This window comes from Salmo trutta, chromosome 33 (genome assembly GCF_901001165.1).
Source record: "Salmo trutta chromosome 33, fSalTru1.1, whole genome shotgun sequence".
Taxonomy (NCBI): Eukaryota; Metazoa; Chordata; class Actinopteri; order Salmoniformes; family Salmonidae; genus Salmo; species Salmo trutta.
The window spans coordinates 22763523-22775879 of record NC_042989.1 but is presented as its reverse complement, the minus strand read 5'-3'; the positions used below and the strand labels follow the sequence as shown (position 1 = coordinate 22775879).

At 43.5% G+C, this 12357-nt stretch overlaps 1 protein-coding gene across 3 annotated transcripts in view; it reads left to right on the top strand.

The window, feature by feature from the left end:
* LOC115172670 (pleckstrin homology domain-containing family G member 3) overlaps window positions 1-11627 on the top strand; it is a 65249-nt gene extending 53622 nt beyond the window's left edge. Inside the window, exons 12-19 of one of the 3 annotated variants that reach the window (XM_029730338.1) lie at window positions 1828-1861; window positions 2111-2218; window positions 2475-2507; window positions 3469-3479; window positions 3935-4282; window positions 7376-7486; window positions 8355-9837; window positions 9961-11627. In XM_029730338.1, the coding sequence (XP_029586198.1) occupies window positions 1828-1861; window positions 2111-2218; window positions 2475-2507; window positions 3469-3479; window positions 3935-4282; window positions 7376-7486; window positions 8355-9837; window positions 9961-10763 (2931 nt within the window). In that variant the 3' untranslated portion in view covers window positions 10764-11627. The remainder of the gene's footprint in view (window positions 1-1827; window positions 1862-2110; window positions 2219-2474; window positions 2508-3468; window positions 3480-3934; window positions 4283-7375; window positions 7487-8354; window positions 9838-9960) is intronic. The other 2 variants (XM_029730339.1, XM_029730340.1) reach the window with 2 other exon arrangements.
* The last annotated feature ends 730 nt before the right edge of the window (window positions 11628-12357 follow it).

Genomic DNA, 12357 nt, shown 5'->3' with positions numbered 1-12357 from the left:
TAGCATCATTTCTCTGATCATTCAGCAAGTTTTCCCTATCAGTATCCAGCCCAATATCATTGTAAATAGGCTTAGATGTTCTTTCAAAGAGAGCCCGCTGATTGAAATGCATCAATTACAGCATTTCTTTCCTCTGTAATGAGGCCAGTGTATGAATGAATTTGTTGTGGCAGAGAGGAGGCAGATTTCCAGAATTTAGCCGGGTTCCCATTACAATCTGAAAGAGCAGTTTTGTAATAATCAGATTTAGCCTTTTAGATTTTACACAATGATTCCTCAGTTGCTTAAAAGCTTGTCTGACGGGCCTAAGCCTGTTTCTGGCCTTGACCCAAGCATCATCCCTTTTATGAATGACTTGATAATTCCGGCGTGTACTAGGCATTGGATCTACCTTTTTAACCCTTCATTTTTTTGAAGGGAGCATGATTATTCACAAGGGTATTGAAGACATCTGCAAAGAGGCGCAAAGCTAAATCAGGTTCAGGGATAGCTGAAATACAATCAAGGTCACTAGAATAAAGATTGTGTTGACTGACGTTCCTCTTTGTAATGGCGCGAGGCTTAGATTTTTGTATTCTCACATCTCTAACACAACTGGGCAATGATCACTAATCTCTTGGACGAAGACGCCAGTAGAAACATATTTATCTGTCATATTCGTTAAAATAAGATCAATCAGAGTTGACTTTGAAGGATCTTCCCCAACCTGCCGGAGGCATTGCCATGAGATAAACTGCTGAATATAGAACTTAAACTGGTGGGAAAGCGCTATTAAAAAGGGTAAACTCGTCTTCTTCCTGTGCTTGACTCGGACTCATCCAGTTCAAGGTGCTCCTTCGAGTTCATTATGAGCAAGTCCAGACTAGCAGACATATACCCTGATCTATAGAGGACAAATGTGAATGCTGTGCTCAGTCTCCTGCAAACCTAACAACCGTCCTGGTCTTTCTCCAAATGGATAAGCTTTCTGGACTTCCGTCTTTTGAAATCTTGTCACTGTATCTTAGCTATTCAACGTCAACCATCTCCCTATGTTGCTATTTTTGGAACTGTAGAAGACCCCCCTGGTATATTGTCTAAGCGCTCATATTATTCCATTCACAACTCTTCTGGCTCGTGGCAGGATTCTGCTGAATTGGAAATCCACAGCCCCTTCCTCCCTAGCTGTATGGCTCTAAGATATATTTTTTATTAAATTAGGAAATATCAAATTCACCTTAAGAGGATATACAGATAAATTGTCCCTTTGACAACCCTTTATTTCATTCTTTGAAGATTTCGCTACCCTTCCTACTGAATGAACAAGTTACCACGCTTAAATATAAACAATTACATTTAGCTTTAACCTTTGACTTGACTCCCATACAGTTTTAAGATGTTGACCTAGACTGCATCTATGGCGCTATATACTATTCCTTCTAATTTGACTAAGATTACCCAAAGAAATTATTCTCATTAAATTATCTACTACTGTTATCTCTTGTTTTTTTTATTCCTACATTTTTTTATTATACATTTATATTATGACAAATACTATTAGTCTGTTAACACACTTCTGCATAAAATAAATGTTTTTTGTGTGCATCTCCATTTAATCTCCTTTATGACATGATGATTTACATTTACATTTAAGTCATTTAGCAGACGCTCTTATCCAGAGCGACTTACAAATTAATGTTCGTTGTTTACATGTAGGCCTATGCACCTTATAGGAAGGGTGGCTGTTCTTTGTTTAAAAATAAAAAATAAACGTATCAATGCTGCATTTGTAAATTTGAAGTCTAATAAAAATTACTCTACCGTTTTCTTTTGATTTCTGTCTTCCAGGTAAAAGAGGCCATCCTCGAAATGGATTCTCTCTGTGAGTATTCCAGATAAATATGGTTAATATGAATAAAAGGTAAAGGCACTAAACGTGGCTGTTGACAAAGCAACAGAAAAGGCTGTCATTGAGTGCAAGAGGATCACTTCACTGGAAATTTGGAACAATTATTAACTGTTGCGTCCCCATTTGAAGAGTAGAGAACGATTTCTTTAATTCACTGACCTGGTTTTGAGTGAGCGAGCGGTAGTGACTGAGTGATGGTGTTGCTTGCTGTGCTGTGTGCAGACCCAGGGTCTGGGAAGTACCGCTACAGCCCAGAGAGGCTGAAGAAGGCTGGATCCTGCCGGGCTGAAGACTTTTCCGCAGAGGGGAGACCCGGACGCAGGACATCAGGTGAGTTAGTTCCCTCCCCCCTGCACATAGTAAAACCAATGTTTTGTTTTATGGAAAACAACACCAAAGCCATCTCTTCAGGCTCAATTGGTTCCACTTACCCCACAGTTCTACAGTCTGAAGCTATTTTTAACGGGACTCCTTTGTTTTTGGTTGCGTCTCAAAAGCTCATTGCTTGTGATATCAGTCCATGAGAATACTGTATGTTTGCCACAAATATATTCACTATGCTTCAACTGTCTTTTTTACATTTTAGAACCAGGGAAACAGATCGTAAGGACAACCAAAGGTAAGGCCACAGGGATGCCACTAATTTACTTATCATTGCGATCTTGTTAAAGAGGTCCCTGTTAGAGGCTATTCATTATCATGATAAGATTTGTATGTTAAATGAAGATTGAGACCAGATTAACAGGCTGGCCTGGCTCATAACCCTGGAGCCACTGCTGCTGTGATTCAGGTTCCCTGTCGCCCATACTCAGTCTCAGTATTCACCCCATGCTGTCATTCTGCTGTAGTTGGACCCCTGGACAGCCAGATCAAAAGGCCAGACCCCTACTCCTCTCTCAACCCAACACCCTCCTCTGCCCTAGATCACCCATAATGATGTTAATTATGGGCCATATTACTGAAAGGCTTTGTCATGCAGGAGCTCTTTTCAATAGTCAAATTCAGTCCTGGCTTTAGATCTGTGGCTCGCACTGCTCTCATGCCTTCTAATTGACCCGCAGTGATGGGAGAGAATGGAAGGGGAGATAGAGGTGGTTATGGTTATATGAACCGCAGCAATAAGTTAGGAAATAAATAAGTGTGGTTAGGTTCTATTAAAGACTAATGGGTTTTGGAGGAAATTGTCTCCATGTGTCTTCCCCAGTTAGTCTGCCATGACTGTGCAGTCAGCCTCGTTATCTCTGCTGATTTTTAAATATAGAGCAACAAAGGGATAAACTAAGTACCTCTGTCTTGTCTCTCTGGCGTCTTTACGCCCTCTCAAATCAATTTAGCTACAAACCTAATGACGTTGTGATTTTCTTGTTCTTCATCTTCCTCAGAGAGGACTGTCCTTGTGAATTGCCTCATTTCTGAGTCTCTGAAAGGAGGCATTTCTCATTCAGTTTATCCAATTAACTTGCCAGTTTTCAGATATTATTAGTGTGTTTACAGTATGATATAACTCTACTTTCTTGTTGTGGCATCATTGTTGACATTCTCATATTTTCTCCTCTTCATTATCTTCTCCTGACTTGCAGCCATTCTGAAGGTAAGCTTCCCAATGATGAAAGTACATTTTTCCCTGCCATGTTTTCTTCTCCTCTGTGCAGGAAAGGGAAATCGGTTGACTCCGTTCAATGTGGTCCAGTGAGATGTTGTTCTCACAGGTTTGACACTGACTCTGAAAGGAAATGCAGAAAAAACCTTGCTGAGAGAAATTAACCCCAATAGAGGAATTGCTACTCTAAGCTTATTGGGCTGAACCATATTGTGTTAATAAAGGCAGAGGTTTCTGTCTCAGGATTGTGTTGATTAGTGATGTGTTCACAATGTGGGGCACACAGCATGCTGGCTTGGCATGATCACATTGTTGTACCTTCATATCTCACGCCGTGCTAAAGCAGTCACATTGATACCATTCTTTTCAACACCTTGCAATTACATTAAAAAGGAACATCTCTATGCTGGCCTTGCAATAACACCTCAACTCTCTGTGACTTGAAGCTACAGCACGCAGACAGTGAAGGTGCTCTTCTGGGGGACAGGCGTTCCCTGCAGCCAACTGCTAGTGTCAGTATGCTGGGATCCAGTCTAGGTGAGGCTGAGAGGCCTGGTGTGCTGGGAGCCCCGGAGGAGATGCCCTCCTGCGGCCTGAGTCCCAGTGAGGACCCTAAGCCAGGGTCCTTACCCTGCCAGGGGGGCACTGAGCAGCAGGAGGAGGAGAAGGGGGAGATGAACACAGATATTCTGATGGAGGATAACCAGGTAGCCGACTTTGCCAGCTCCAAGCTGGCAGCCATCTCCTGCTGGTACTATAGGGCCAGGGCTTTACTTTCTGCTCGGTTCACAACGGTGAGGCTCACTGCCACCAATGGGTCTCCCATTTCCTCTGCAATTTCACTGGCTTGCCAATCAGCCATCTCCCTCTCTGTTTACCTCAGCCTTGATGCAATTCACTAAAACCCAGCTACCATTTGCCATAATCATGGAATGATTCTGATTTTCACACTCACATAATAACTGCATGGACTAAACCTTCCAGGAATGGTAACAACAATCAGTATCATGGACTGGTCACTACAGATCAGATTTATAAATCATCATGTTTGTGACTTCATTGAATGTTGGGGAAAATGTGACTATTAAAAGGTCTGTTATTGTTTGAATTTGAGGTTTTTAGAATGGAATGGGTAATAGTGATGGTGGGAAAAATCAACAGTTACATCGTAATAGAATTTTGGATGATATTATATTGATACTTGACTCAGTATCGATTTAATTAAATTGTTGTTTTGTTGCTAGGTAGCCTTAGCTAGCGCTAGTCGGTTGTACCTGCGCCAAAACTCTGGTATTTTTCATCCTATAGCTTGTTCTCCATCTCTTTTTTTAGTAGAGCCAACATGTTATCAGCACTTTTATTTCCATGACTGATCAAACCAAATGTTGTCATGCTCTCTTGTCTCTCTGCAGCAGATATATAGTGAGCAATATGTTTGGAACATCATATCACAGTTTTGAATCGCAATACATATAGAATCGTGACAATTTCAATACGTATTGTATCGGCACCTAAGTATCGTGATAATGTTGTATCGTGAGGTCTCTGGCAGTTCCCAGTCCTAATGGTTAACACGCACACTACCATGCTTTTCTCGTGTGTTGCGGGGCATTACAGACCCCAAAAATTGTCAAAGCCTTCAGACACCCAAGTCATAGACTGTTCTCTCTGCTACCGCGTGGCAAGCGGTACTGGAGTGTCAAGTCTAGGTCCAAAAGGCTCCTTAACAGCTTCTAACCCCAAGCCATAAGAGCCATTTTTTTACCCTGCTGCTATTTGCTGTTAATTATGTATGCATAGTCACCTCACCCCTACATGTACATATTAACTCTGTACTGGTACCCCTGTATACAGCTTAGTTATTTTATTGTGACACTTTTTTTACTTTAGTTTATTTAGTAAATCAAATGCTATTTGTCACATGCGCCAAATACAACAGGTGTAGAACTTACCGTGAAATGCTTACTTACAAGCCCTTAACTATTTCTTGAACTGCATTGTTGGTTAAAATATTTACTAAATGAAAAGTAACACAGTAAAATAACAATAACGAGGCTATGTATATTTTCTTAACTGCATAAAAGAAAAAATATTTCACCTTTATTTAAAGGTAGGCCAGTTGAGAACAAGTTCTAATTTACAACTGCAACCTGGCCAAGATGAAGCAAAGCAGTGTGACAAAAACAACAGTTACACATGGGATAAACAAACGTACAGTCAATAACACAATATAAACATCTGTATACAGTGTGTGGTAAGGAGGTAAGGCAATAAATAGGCCATAGTGGCAAAGTAATTACAATTTAGCAATTTACACTGGAGTGATATATATGTGTAGATGAGGATGTGAAAGTAGAAATACTGGTGTGCAAAAGACCAGAAAAGTAAATATGGGGATGAGGTAGGTAGGTGGTTGGATGGGCTATTTACAGATGGGCTGTGTACAGCTGCAGTGATCAGTAAGCTGCTCTGACAGCTGACGCTTAAAGTTAGTGAGGGAGATAGGTCTCCAACTTCAGTGATTTTTGCAATTCGTTCCAGTCATTGGCAGCAGAGAAGTGGAAGGAAAGACGGCCAAATGAGGTGTTGGCTTTGGGGATGACCAGTGAGTGATACCTGCTGGAGTGCGTGCTACAGGTGGGTGCTGCTATGGTGACCAGTGAGCTGAGATAAGGCGGGGCTTTACCTAGCAAAGACTTGTAGATGACCTGGAGCCAGTGGGTTTGGCGACGAATATGTAGCAAGGACCAGCCAACAAGAGCTTACAGGTTGCAGTGGTGGGTAGTATATGGGGCTTTGGTGACAAAACGGGTGGCACTGTGATAGACGGCATCCAATTTGCTGAGTAGTGTTGGAGGCTATTTTGTAGATGACATCGCCGAAGTCAAAGATTGGCAGGATAGTCAGTTTTACGAGGGTATGTTTGGCAGCAGGAGTGAAGGAGGCTTTGTTGCAAAATAGGAAGCCGATTCTAGATTTAATTTTGGATTGGAGATGCTTAATGAGTCTGGAATGAGAGTTTACAGTCTAGCCAGACACCTAGGTATTTACAATTGTCCACATATTTGTAGTCCGAACCGTCCAGAGTAGTGATGCTTGTCGGGCAGGCGGGTGCAGGCAGCGATCGGTTGAAGAGCATGCATTTAAGAGCAGTTGGAGGCCGAGAAAGGAGTGTTGTATGGTGTTGAAGCTCGTTTTAAAGTTTAAGTGTCCAAAGAAAGGCCAGATGTATACAGAATGGTGTCGTCTGCGTAGAGGTGGATCAAAGAATCACCCGCAGCAAGAGCGCCGTCATTGATCTATACATACATCATTGATATACATTGTTGGTTAAGGGCTTGTAAGGAAGCATTAAAAGGTAAGGTTTACATCTGTTGTATTCAGCGCATGTGACACAATTTGCTTTGAAAATCAACATTATAGAGGAAACAAGTTAGCAATTAGCCTAGTGCTTATTTGATGGGTGCATTTGCATTGAGTCAGTGGATCCACAGAGCTGATGTATGACTTCAAAGGTGAATTTGGCTGTCAAATCAGGGAGTCAGGATAATATGTGCTTTGGTCTTCACGTTAGTTAAAAGGTTTCCCTTTTGATTTTTCCCAAAACTATAGAGGAGCTTTATTAAGGTTAATTGCTATAATAGCATTAAAATGGCTTGAGTGTTGACCATCCTGTAATATGAATGTCAGCTGTCTATATAATGTATGTATTGTCACACAGGTGCTTTAAAACCAAATGCAAATCAGTGCTGCCCAGCTTGTGACTGTCTGGAACCAGATGATAGAGAAGTCTTGTGATACTCCGCTGTATGGATTTGGCCATCTAAGACCCAGTGTTCACCCTGAGCATGCTGCAGTCCCTTTCATGTTGTGTTCTGCTACCCCAGGATGAAGAACACCATGAGGTTCTAGTTAAGAAGGGACCAAAGGGGGAGAGGATGGAGACATCAGCCCAGGAGATCAGCGAGTTGGCTACAGAGGAGACCTTCACTGACCAGGTATGAAGAGTTTGGACTGGCTGGGTCAAAGTTAAGGTGAGCTTGGCACCCAGAACCAAATCTGTCACATGAGACTAGGCTTCAAGAGATTCTGAACAGATTAATGTTTTCTTTTGTCGTACTGTATATCTCAAATACAGGGGATACTAACAGAAAAGTCTTAATCTTTTGAGGGGATGGGAATTTTGGAAGACTGGTAGGTGGTCCAAAATGGTTCTGATCTAATACAACTTTGCGGTTGTGTATTTATGCCCTGTAAATGAATGTCCCCTCCGTGCTGTTGCCCCCTGTCATCTCTCATGGACAGGGAACATTTTGATAGATCCTGGGTGCTCTGTCTGCTTCCAAGCCGAGTGTAACAAGTTGTTTTGATCCCTCCCTTATTTCTTACCCGCAGCTCCCACTGCATTCCCCAACACACACACACACTCTGCCACAGCCAGACTGCAGCTGGAAATGAGTCTGTTATAACTGCACACTGGGGTCAAATCTGTGAAATTAAAACTGTTATACTGTTTTTTAAAGTGCTACATTTTACAGCAGAGTTCAGCAGGGGCGTATGAAATGGCCGGTGGCAATTGTGAGGAATTATCTATAAAGATAAAAATGGAATCAAAATGCTCTGATCGTTTTATTACACATTCTACTGTGACTCTGTCATGTTGTCAGAATATTCGACTACATGCACTACCAGACATGGATCAGAGATCATGGCTGCTGTAGCAGATTTAACCTGATCATTTGACTTGGCTCATTGAGCCAATGTCAGATAATGACTGGTGATTTATAACTACCTGTTGGCTTATCATATCCATATTGCTTTATTCCATCCTGATGTTAATATTCATCTTCCTTCCTCCTTATCCAGGTGTATGTGGAGGAGGTGCCTCCTCAAAGCAGTGCTCCTACGGTAGTAGTGATGGAACAGAGTGAGGCGAACCCACCCCTATACACAGAGCCTGATGCTTCGCCGACCCTGCCTCCCAGACAGCCTGAGACGTCTCAGACACTGGAGCCTGAGAGGGGTATCTGGGGGGGAGGAGTAGAGGAAGCGGGAGGGGAGGAAGAGGAGAGTGACTGCTCTGTCCAACAGGACGAGATGAACTCATCAGTGACAAATGGAGTGTGTTCAGAGTTTGGTGCGGCGGTGGGAACTGAGACCAGCCGCATCCTGCCTGCCTCTGTGTTGGACCAGGGCAGTGTAATCACTGAGCATTTTGTCGGCAGCCTGGTGGTCTCAGAGGATCTGTGTTCCCTGGGCTGCCCCTCACCTCAGCTAGGCAGCAAGAGCAGCAGCACACCCTGTCTGAACACCGAGCTCGAGGAGGAGGTCCAGACCCTGGTTAACTCCACCCCAGAGCACCCACTGCTCCTGAAAGGCAACACCTCTACGCCTGCCCCTAGACCAGACCACCTCATGGAGGTGGAGCGCAGATCCACTCTCTCCAAGCAGGACCGGATACTCATCCACAAGATCAGGAGGTACTATGAGCATGCAGAGCACCAGGATGCCAGCTTCAGCATCAAGCGCAGGGAGAGCCTGTCCTATATTCCTGCAGGCCTGGTCAGACACCTGAGCCGGCAGCTCAACAGCAAACCCCAGGACCAAGCAGTTCCAGGCCACAGGAAGGTCTCTCCGAACAACCGGCCCACATCCTGGTCAGTGTTCGACCTTCCTGGCTTAGAAAAAGAGCAGAGGACTAATAATACCCCTGTGCTGGAGCCACAAAAAGCTGCAGACGTCAAGCCCAGGTCCCAGAGTGTCAATGATGCTCCTGTTGGAGACGAGGATGAGTTCTTCAGACCATCCTTGGACATGGTCCAAGTGTGGCAAGACATAGAGATGGAGGAGGTTTATGGGAGCCTTGGGAAACCCAATGGTATCCAGGGTACAGAGGACATTGTCCATCCCAGATCACATCTATCCCGGAAGGGGGGAACCAGCAGCGAGAGCCCTGAAGCTGAGTATATCGAGCCCCTGAGGATCCTGGAGGAGTCAGACATGGGTGCTGTCTCAGAGGAATCCCCATCACCCATCACAACCTCCCCAGACCCCTTCTCAGGGCAGGAGTCCTGCCAGAATAAGACTCCCAAGTCCTGGGAGAGAGGCACAGTCAGTAGAGCTCCCCTCCCCAGGATCATCAGCCTGCGTTCAGGGGTGGAAGAGGACCTGATTCTGCAGGATATGGAGAAGACGAAGAACAAGGTTTTCCAACTGGCCCGCCAGTACAGCCAGCGCATCAAGAAAAGCAGGCCCGTGGTGAGGCAGAGAAACATGGAGGCTGAGAACCACCTTGCCCTTAAGAACCTGCCAGCTGTCTATGAGGAGAAGGTCCAAAGGAGAGACTGGGGTAAGCTGTCAGGGATCTGTTTTAATGTTTTGCTGACCCATTATGATTTGATACTCTAATCTGCAAAGCTAAAATGATCAAACTGCTGTCCCTGATCTCTGCCCTGTCTTTCTGTGTATGCAGGTAGGCCTAACCTGACACTGTCACTCAAATCCTATGAGCAGGTGGTCGTGCATGAGCGGAGGACCCCAAGCCCAGTCCCAAGTTTCAACTCTGGGGCTAGCTCACGGGTCACGTCCCCCTGTCCCAACAGTCCTCACAACCCAGTGCAGACACAGAGTTTCCACTGGCCAGATGTCCAGGAGCTGCGCTCCAAATACACTAACCACAGGCTGGACCCTGGTTCCTCCCACCCATCACCTGTCAGCCATAGCTGCTCCGTCCCAGAGAGGATGCAGAGTTGCACTGAGGGCTTCAGTACCTCATGGAGCCCCGATGGCTACTCATCCAGCTGCAACTGCTCCACAGACACTAACAGTGGACTAACAGACTCACTTGAGACTATGTCATCCATGGACCACCAGGGTGGGGATTCTGTGGGAGAGGCTCAGCCACGGCTTTGCAGGTGGCACTCTTTTGATCACTTGCTAGGAACACTGCCTCTACAGGAGCTGCAGAACCTTCAGGAGACAATGAGGAGCTGTTACATGGCTGGTCAGGCTACCCTGCCCAACGAGCACAAGGTTATTATAGTGGAGAGGGTTGCTGGCGATGGGCCAGAGGAGACTGGAGGGAAGACGAGAGTGGAGGAGCAAGGAGCTAAAGGAAAGACCAAACTTAAAATCTCAAAAAGCCTCGACTACCAGTACTGTGCCAAGAGGTCTGCACTGACTTCAGACAAAAAGATTGAGAGTAGTCTGGTAAAAAAACTACGAGCAAAATTCCAGAACTTGGGGTCAAACACTGTAAATGCCACGCCTATTTGATCGCTTTCTGTAATGAAATAAGCCTTTTCTTACCTATATATGCAATTGACGTTGAGAAATATGAATATAAATACTGTCTATTAGGCAGTAACTACTGCTACTGTGTTAGGAGTACCATTTTCATGTTCATTTTCTACTTTTTGTCTGTATTATCACCTTATCGCACATCCAGTCTCTTTTCTCACTTCTGATGTTACCTACTAGGGATATTGGATAATCAAGAGCACCCCATGAGAGAATATGTTGTGACTTTGTAAAATGTGTAAATAGTTGTAAATGTGTCTTGTTCTTACACCATCATGAAATGTGTTTACATGAAGAGAATGACTATGTATATAAGGAAAATGGTTTGGAGAAAAAACATCAGCATATTGAAGTAGATCTGTCCAGATTACCCAATTTTCCCCCCCCCCCCATGTAATGATGCAATGGTCATCCTCTATTTGTGATTCAATTGTGAGGGTCATAAGCAAGGAAATAGTGAAAAGAGATATGCGACTTAATATATAAATGGGAGTAAATCTGGAAGGCTGGGCCACCATTTTTAAGTTATTTATTGCGGATTTACAGCCATTAGGATTCACTCAACCCTGTTTGACCTTTGGTCAAAGTGTTTTTCCTTCAGTTGTTTAAAATGGGAGATGTCTGCGCTGTCTACTATTCAGCCAAATGTGCCATATTTAGCTACTCCTCAGTACTATGATTGTTTCCATACATCACTGGAGTTGTTTTCTGATCTATTTTCTTGTTATTTATAAAATGATCCTCATCTTCGTAGACCTTTGCATTCCAGAAACGGCACAGAATAATTTTATACTTGAAATGGCAAATATGCTCAATAAAATCTGAGCTATTGAAATTACAGTACATCATTATTTGTGGTTAATGTCAGTAGGAAAAATAATCAAATGAAAAATGGATTCCATGTCTTGCTGAGTTAAGTTATTCTGAATGACTGGGTCTTACTATTGCAATATCCTAACATCCCTTTGCAAAACCCTTTTTAGGTCATAACTGAATGACGGAAATAATGTATAACCATATTAGGGGGGAAATTCAGGCAGAGATGTTTATAGAGGATCCTTTATCTGATAGTGACCAACGGTTAAAGTTTAACAGACTTGGTAGTTTATGCTGTTCCTGACGTTTCAGCAGTAACACATGACAACGGAACAACTAATGCTGCTCTCAGAAGAAATTATAAACAGGATATATCAAACCCAATAGTTTATTACAGGACTACTGACTTAATGCAGGGTTCTTCAATCCTGGTCCAGGAGACCCACAGGGTGTGTAGCCTTGTGTTCCAGCACAGATTCAACTACCTGATCGAGTCAACCAATCATCAATCCCTTGGTTGGTTGAATTGAATGTTATAATAGCAAGTCCCTAGCTGCCCTGAGGATTTAAAGACTCCCAGTTGGTGCAAACACAAGGTTGTAGTCTAGTTATTGGACAATTGTGACAAATATGATAAACATATTATAAAACTTCATTTTGATGCCATTGATTAATCGTATCTCTTCACATTGTTTTAATTGTCATTCACCTACATGGAAAATCGGTTAGATCTATATGCATAGCCTACTACAGT